Source organism: Silene latifolia, chromosome 11 (assembly GCF_048544455.1).
Source record: "Silene latifolia isolate original U9 population chromosome 11, ASM4854445v1, whole genome shotgun sequence".
In the NCBI taxonomy this organism is placed as follows: domain Eukaryota; kingdom Viridiplantae; phylum Streptophyta; class Magnoliopsida; order Caryophyllales; family Caryophyllaceae; genus Silene; species Silene latifolia.
This window is the reverse complement of record NC_133536.1, coordinates 2,199,082-2,208,147: the sequence shown is the minus strand read 5'-3', so window position 1 is coordinate 2,208,147 and position 9,066 is coordinate 2,199,082. Positions and strand designations below refer to the sequence as shown.

The window sequence follows — 9,066 nt, the reverse complement described above, 5'->3', positions numbered from 1 at the left end:
GTTAATAGATATGGCTTATTTTGGAGTTACTTAGGTCGGAATCTGAGTAATTGTGTGTGGGGGGTGTGAGTAGATTGGGTACGCTACTGCTTTATTTTTTAAATAGATAATCTCTGCTTTATTTGGTCGAGGTAGGAGGAAGAGGAGGGGGTAGTCTATGCTTGGATTTTGTTTATATGGAGGGGTGGGGGAATGAAATGGGATAGATAATGGGATAAGAAGTATTTGCTTGATTATAGTCATATTGAGAGAGGGGTGAGGCGAGGAGAGGAAGAGAGGGGTGGGATGAAGAAAAGAAGAGTTCATGTGTTTGATTTTGTTAAGAGTAAGAGAAAGGGAGGGGATGGATAGATGATCAGAGATGGGGGAGAGAGAGAAAGTAGTAGGAGTGAGGGTGGGGGAAAGAGGAAGGGGCAAGGAATGCACCAAGGGAGAGATAGTCCCTATTTTTTCGTTGTATTAGGGAGGGAGGAACAAGGGGAGTGACAGTTTTGTTGAGATTGCGAGACGAGGGCAGATGGGGGAATAGAGGGAGGGGAAGACAGTTTATGCGTATTTGGCTTTGTCCATGTTAGTTCAAACCATATATAAAAGGATGAGCATCAGGCATGCTCGGGCCAGTATAAAGCCATAGTTAAAACACCAATGTAATATGGCAGGGTTGAGATGCAACACCGGTCTTATATGCAAGAGACGTTAGGTCTGTTTTGGGATGAGATGGAAAAGTTTTAGGCAGTACTTTCACTTTGATTGTTTTGTCTCGAGGTTGTGGTAATATTGATTGTTTCTTTTTTCAAATAGTTCTAAGTTTCTCGGTTTATTTTTTTTCTTATCTCTGGAAATTTATAGGAAGCTAAAAAAACTCTCATCCCCCTTTTTTGCTATTGTTCAATTTTAAGACGGTGTTATTCATTGGTTATTGTTTGGTTGGTGAGTTGGTGACTTCCTTGATATAGCTAACGCAGGGTCATTGCATTTGTTATGATTATAATTAAAAGGGAACACTGTCGATTTCTATGCATAAGTAGTTTTAATTCATTTGAAGAATTTGAATATTAGTGGATACTCCTCATTGTGTGCTTTCTTGCTCTGTTATTATCAAATCACTAAAGACCCCCTGAAATGATGGCTGTCATATTTTGTAATATTTGACGTCTTTTATTAGGTAGTGAACTACCATCCGCTCCTCATGATGATTTAACTGCAGGTGTGACTACCAAGAGGTTAGCGAGCAGCTTTGGAAGATTAGGGCCTTTGATAATCGATAGCCATGTCTAAGATATGGAGTTCTTAAAAAAACAGACGACAATGACGATGATCTGGCCATGTCATATGATTTTGTAGACATGTCTGAGTTGTGAATGAAGAAAATCAGTATCGGAGTAGCATTGATCAAGTTCTCGACACCCAAAGTTCTATCAATGCTTTTGACTCAAATGATTGAAGTGGTTTCTCTTAATGTTTCGCCATATTCAAATGGATGGAATAGCAGAGAACCTACAGTTAGTCCCAAAGGCGAGCAAAGAGACCTGAATCATAATGAGAAGAATGCTGTTGGGGTTGGCTTTTTCAGTGGCAAATGCTTTAGGGGCTCGGGCTGCATTGAAGACGTGATCGAAACTTTGAGAGCACACGTTTTTGTCTGCCCGTCAAACATTCAGGTATAAACTTGACCTTGACTTGAGTGTGACATGGGAGCATATTACATACAATTAATTTTCAGACCATTCAGAATTGTCAGACACGTTACTTATCTAGCTTATTACATCATGAACCGGGTATATGTTAACATTAGTTGAGCGTTACTCGCAAGCAGGGTTTAAATCGCTGTGTAGGTTGCGTTTGCAGTCGCAGTAATGGACTTTCGTAATCATAGATTCTTTAACTCTATACCCTTCGTGGAAAAATAGACACTTAACTCTTTCTAGGTTCATGTACTCTGACTAAACTCACATTTCTTTATGTTGATGATTTATAATGAAAATTTCTACGATTTTTTTGATCGACGGGCACTTCATTTTAAAAAGTGTAAACAGTGGTAAGTCTTTTGGTAATGGTCAAAAAAATGTGCCAGATAATTTTATTTGGTCCAGAGTTACCTGTCTCCCGTATCTCTTTCACCATCGTGTAAATCTCAAGTGAATTGATCCATGTTAACTTTGTTAAAAGGTAAGTTTGTGTACCGTTGACTTCACTTGGTCCTGCCATTCCTATGACCAAATTTTGATTCAGTATCCTTTTCTCATCATCACATATGATAATTCATGACTTTATTGTTTCAGGCATCGATCAACCTTGTTGGGGTCTTGCCAGACAGTGGAACTTATCGAGACATTCATGAATTATCAGGTACACCTTGTTTTGTGTCGGTTGATGTTGAATTGTTCAAGGTATTTCTCATTTATGAATGCTTATAGTTTATAGGATCTTTTGTAAAGTAATACTCATTTGAAAGGGTGGTACTACATATCACTCTGATGACCTCAGTACTATACCACCAGGTTTCAGTGGACTATCTTAATTTTGCGGCAATAATGGTGTTAGCTGTAGCTGCAAATAATCTGTAATATTTTTTTCTTCAGTGGTACAACTCTAGCATTACCTTAGTGTCTCAACATATTCCAAAATTACGATGATAAAGCGGGAGGGGGTTTGAGTTATGCAGTCTTACCTTAGTGTGAAGTCTGTTAACAGTACAAAGTTGTTGTTTGAGGAAGAACCATAATAATAAGTGCGTTGAGAATTAGCTGTAGCTTCTAATAATTTTGGTAGTGTTTTTATGTGTTCTTTTGAGTGTCTTGGATATTTAATTTTTCTTGAATTTACAGCGTCATTTCGAGCATTGCTTTGGTCACTGAAACATTACTTTTGGGTTTTGTTGGGAGTTTTCCGTTTCTTTGCCCATTATCTACTTGGAGTATTAAATTATTTATAAGACGAGTTTTGACGTAGTTTCAATTTCATAACATCTATATATTGTAGACTTAACTGAATGTGTATGGTCACTGCTCACAGGCTTTCTTATGCGGATATCTTTATCCCAGTTTACATTTAACAGCCTGCTAACACCTAATTCTGTCTTCTCCTAGCAATGACAAATCAAGAACTTATTCATGTTGGGAACAAGTCAATGGATGACTGGCCAAGCAATTGAGCATTCCAAACAGGTGACATATCTTGTGCTATCAACACCCTGTCATGCATAAGGAAGTACGCAACTTGGGGTTCAGTTTAGTTTTGCAGGCCACTATCATTTATAGGCCTTGGATTATTAGATTGATGCGTTTTATGGGAGCTACGACGATTATTTATTCCATCGCATAATTAGAGTCCAAGTTAGGACATTAGTGTGTTTGACCGTGGTAAATTGAGAATTTCAGGGCTTCTTTTTACAGTGCATGGTAACTTCAGCAGTAGTCCAGCCCTCAATTGAAACCCGTGACTAAGTATACTTAAGGCAAATGACATTTGACTTTGTTAATTACTTAGAATTAGTGTAATTAGATAAGGCAATACAGTTCATTAATGGTGGGTTATTACAACTGAGATGTTAATGTAATTGTTTGGGACATTTAGGGTCAGCAGATATCGCTAAGTCTTTCATGGCATAATGCTTACATTAAGATGCTTTCCCCTGCTATTCTTGACTAGCATCCTTGGCGATCTGATCTGGCTAAATATGGATGAACAAAGCAGATTGTTTTCAACTTAAAGACTGGTTAAATGGGATAAAATGTCGCTCTTGATTACCCTTATTACCGTTTTTTTATAGAGCTGTGTCCTCTTTCATTATGTATGATCGGATTTCCTTTAAACCGTTAACAAGGCCTACCCGTTCCTTAGGAATAGTACCTCGGTAGTGCACCTCAGCCCATTTGTCCCTTTCAATCTTGGCCTTCCATTTCTTCTATTGCCCTGCTATGCCTCCTTTGTTCTCCCTCATTCTTTCTGCTCTCCATCACCGATACAGCATGCTTTACCTTCCATTTCTTCTCCAAATTCTCACAATCTTATTCTAACACTTGATTTTTCCCTTTCAATCGTTTTGTTCTACATCACTGATACAACTTGCTTTTGTGTGATTTTGCGAGATGAGTTGATGTGTGGTTTTCCTGCATACTATTGTGTGGTTTTCATATTGCCGACCATTTATTTAGTGCCTTTTTTTTTGAATATATATTTCAGCGGTTGCGATAGAAGTCCAAAAAAAATTTAGCGACGTAATTACATTTACTAGGCTGGTTTTGGAGAGTGTTTCGGTAATGTACTAGCAACTCGAGCTTGTTTTACTTGCACCTACTATTTTTATGATTAACGAAGTTTCTTTTGCTTGTATTTCTGCCTCTTGCCTATTTGTGAGCCCACCATTCCTATATTTGAAGACATATAGGTCTTCTGCTTACCATACGAGGATTGTATCGTAAGTAGTTGCTAGCTGGTCTGTTGTTTAGTTATGGTGCATACTAACACGTACTACTTTCGTTGTGTCATTTATCAGCTATGTTATTGAGTTATGAGTGCTACTCTACCACATGTCGCTATGAAATACAAAATTCTTTAGGCTTGGACATCTTAGACGTACCCTGTTTTCATTTACCTGAGTTTTTTCCTCACTAATGCTTATTATCGTGTGAGAAAGAATGCCCCCTTTGAACTTCAGTTTTGATCCAGTGAAAGTTAAGGTGGTGAGCAGGTCTTTGTCCATTTTTAGTTTCACAAAAACATACATGATACGGTCTCACAAGGATATATATGAGACTTTTAGTTCATGGTTTCTTTGCCTTGTTTCTGTCCATAAAACAGTCATGCTATTTATTCTTTCAGGGTACTTCAAAGTGTGAAATTTGTGCATCTACGTCAGGGGAAAGGATTTGGTAAGCTTTTCTAACTACAAATGTATTTAGTCGTTCAGGCTAAGGAGTACTCATTAATGTTGAACTATGTAAAATGTATTTTTTTTCACCGTTTTGATCCTCTGACTTCATGATTAATAGGAGCTGATTTTATATGTAACCTTTTCTTATAACAGTCAAAAGTGAAAACATTTGATGCTCTCCCATGGTTGAACCAGCCTTGCTTCAATAGGGGCGACAAAGTCGGTGAACTTTTATATCTCGATGTTTCGAAAGAAAAGATGCTTCCTGATGGAAGTCTAATGTCTTTTACAAAACCAGTTCAAACAAGCAGTGGCGGACCGGGGGGTGCGCACAGCACCCCACGTGCGCACCCTCTGTTTTTGGAATTTTTTTTTTCCCGAAAATAACGTTAAGAAAACTATCTATAGTGTTTGCGCGTCAAAAATATCACCATACAAGTCATGGCACAGTGGATAAAACTTGCAGTTGTAAACAGGAGGGCGCGGGTTCGAACTTCCACACTTTCCCCTTTATTTTTTGGCTCAATTTTTAATTTTATAATTTATATATTGTATATTTTAAGTGGAATTTGATCTATTATTGGAGTAATAATTTTTTTTTAAAAAATTTTCGTTACCTATTTTTATTATAAATGTTTATTTTTTTAAACTTATATCTCCAATGATATATAAACTACTTCCAATATTTGAAATTGTAGAGCCTTAATTTCATACGGTTTTGTAAATTTTAAATAAATTATGTATATTATGTTCTATTTTAGATTGATGGAAGTATGGGACCGTTTTGAAATCTACAAAAAAGATACATAAAAGTCAATATTCTTTTGGATGTTCATCAAATAATGGTGAAAATATATGATATTTTTCTCGATAAAGTGATTGAAAAGTTTAAATTATCTCAAATCAATTAAAATTTAGGCCAATTTTCACTTTGAATTTTACTTTTTATAAATTCAAATCAAATTTTCGCTAATATTCCAATTTACTTTTTATAAATTCAAATCAAATTTTCGCTGTATATATATTCCAACTTGACCGATCGGTTTGCTTTGTTGCTTCAGCTTTATCGACTCGGTTAAAAAGTGCACCCCCACTATATGAACCCTGGGTCCGCCACTGCAAACAAGTATCTACTATCTATACGCATTCTCGGGTTGTTCATGGAGGACAACTTCCATATTTTTTGGACTCCTCAATACAAGGTAGGTAGTTACACATGCATAACTGCCATCACACTTGGCTTTTTATCTGCAGTTAGTATTTAGAAAGGTGGTCTTGTGTTGATATAAGATAAGACCAACCTATGTAACTATGAACTCTACCCATATACCCGATAATCCACTTACTCCAAATAATGGTTTTTACCTTATTATTATAAATATAGGTTATTATGATGATAATAGTTTCAAGAGGTTGTTAAGTTTATTTATCTGTTATTCTCACTGCAGATAATTACCTTGGGTTAGGGTAGGTAAAGGGGAAGGAGATACATAGAAATGGAGAGGATGGAAGAGGAGGCGAGAGCGCCTATAATTTGTGCTTAGTTTTACTCTGATTGATAGGGGTAAAATACAGGGGATTGGGAATGGCTAGGCAGAATAGTAGGACTGGAGAGGGGACGGGAGTCGGTAGGAGAGGGGAAGAGAGCGGGAGAAGGAAGGAGGTAGAATGTACGTGCTTGGGTTTCTTCATAATCTCCCGATTGCCTTCGGATATGTGGCACATCTGTCATTGATTTGATTCTTACTTATATGGGACTATCTACTCATCTATAACATCATCACAAAATGATCGCATCAGGTTTTATGTTTCTATACCAACGGGTTTTATAGGCATCTGTTTTATTATCTGTAATTTCCAACTATGTTGTCATCTCAAACGCAAATGACCTGTGATAAAGAGACAAACAAGCCATAAGGCTATGCTTTTGTAGAGCACGACAAGTCGACAATACACACAAGGGACATTGTTTGTTCAATATAATTAGCTACATTTTTTTTTACCTAATACACTTCACGCGGCGAGATGGAGGCAAAGTGAAGGAGTAGTAAAAGGAGAGGAAGGGGAAGTAGGAGCAGGGGAATGGGCAGCCGTAGGTTTGTCCAGTATAAGGAATAGTTTATGCTATATACTTGCATATACTATGTGGAAGTTGGATTTTTATATGCATCTTTATTTCTAAGTTGGGTTTGATTGAATCTTGAAAATGTCTTTTTGTTTTTTTTAATTCAGCCTCAGTTTGGAACTCTACTTATCAAAGATGGCGTATTGCCGCGGGACATCATCGAACGATTTTAAAGGTCAATAGTTGCAAGCTTCTCATGGTACTACAAAAAGGCAGGTACTAGCCCGTTCATGTGTCTTAGGGCCTTAGTTTTACTGTTTTAAGTGTTCTTAGTATATTCATTGCATGTTCATATGTTTACTGTCAATGTTATTGTGGCGGGTCACTAAATATTGTCAGTGGAAAGTATGACAAACAAGTGGTGGCGAGCGTCGATGGACGATGGAGGTTTGATGTGTGGGTTGTCCTTTTGTTTGGTGAGAGGTAGGATGGAGATCGGAGAGCATGATAAACATATACGAGCTTTGAGTCCCTTTGTAATGCTTGACATCGACTTGATGAACCACCATTGTTATTTGTTGTGCGTTAGATATTCCTTCATTTATTATGTCCTTGACATCAGTGCACCTCATGTACTCATGTAGTAGTAATTTCGAATTTGGTTGAATATAACAAAGACAACAAACTCTAATATGAGACCAACTGGTTAACACTTTCTACTTACCCTATTGTTTCTTCGGGAGAGTCATTTAAAAAGTTATAGCCAATGTGTTTGATATGGTATTAACTAATCGAGCTATGTTTCTTTTTTCGTGTCTTAAATATTGTTTTGAATTGCAGTGCAGTTTTATGTTCCAGACGTTGAGTGAAGTTTCGGTTGACGATCTCATTTTTGAAAGTTGTACTTCGTAATATAGTTCATTTACTACTCCGTATATCATTTGTAAATGACTGTGTATAAGTTACCCATGACCATTTTGCTTGATATGTTTAACAAAAAAAAATTAGTGTTCATACTTCATAATTAGTTCAATCTGATTCCTTTTTTGAGTCCTTTCCCAATTTGTTGTAAAAATATTTTACCTTATTGACTGTGGGATTGTTTTTAGTAAAGTAAAACTAATAATTTCCAGACAATACGGGACCGTGTGGCATTTTAAAATTAGTAGGGTCAAAAATCGATAAGATGACTAATGAGCAAACTAGGGTGTTTAAAAGTCAGTACTTAATGAAATGAATGACTTCGCTAACCGTGCTTTGATTTTTTTTTCTACTTCTAATCATCTTACCGTTGATGCTAAAGCTAAATGGCTAAAGTCGCCTCTGTCAAGATGGTGTTAGTGAAAACATATTCTCGCAATGCATAACAAACTCCGAGGCATGGGCTATGTTCCATTTTCGTTTGTAGTGTTACACATTCGCACTCGAATTTTCGACTTTTGTGATGTGATGTTTTTCCATTAAACATGATATTTTAAGGCGTCTTCGCTAACTATGTATCAACTAATACAAATGTTGATATGTGTCACCATTTCCGGATACGTGGTGGATAACATAGGGTTTTGACTTGATAATTCCAACTTACTTCAGCTTACCATGTCACCAAATTGAGGCACCACATTTCCATTTCTCAGTTACTATAAAAAGATGCTTTTATTTACTTTTTACGGAAGAAAAATATATCATTAAAATCTACATATGATTTTATCGTGGAATTTGGTACTCAGCTGATTTGTGGTCTTGGTGTCATGAATATAAAATGGTTGATTTAGGTTCAATAATTGTGAAACTGCTTTTAAATGTTTGTCATTCCTAGGGTGACAAGAAACAAAATTTAAAATGATGTCCAGCCTTAATTCATTATTGTTATATAAATGCTTAAACTTATGTACGGAGTACATATTTTTTAAGAAATACAAGAATCCCAAGTAAATGGGGTGAAAAGTAGATGGTTACCATTCGAGTAAGTCTCCTTTAAGACGGTCTCAACATAGGACGGGAAAATGCACATATTTTTTGTGCTATACGTAGTGTTTTCAATTTTTACATGGTGTGTTATACGTAGTGTTTTCCTACCGTATAATAGACAAATCGTACAAAACGTCACTCGCAATATCAATCTTCA

At 36.5% G+C, this 9,066-nt stretch overlaps 1 protein-coding gene across 1 annotated transcript; it reads left to right on the top strand.

The window, feature by feature from the left end:
* The first annotated feature begins 1,023 nt into the window (after window positions 1–1,023).
* Window positions 1,024–7,243, top strand: LOC141612630 (uncharacterized). The gene is made up of 3 exons (XM_074431446.1): window positions 1,024–1,661; window positions 2,283–2,349; window positions 7,109–7,243. The coding sequence occupies exons 1-3, from the start codon at window positions 1,362–1,364 to the stop codon at window positions 7,222–7,224; spliced, it is 483 nt and encodes a 160-aa protein (XP_074287547.1). The 5' UTR covers window positions 1,024–1,361; the 3' UTR covers window positions 7,225–7,243.
* The last annotated feature ends 1,823 nt before the right edge of the window (window positions 7,244–9,066 follow it).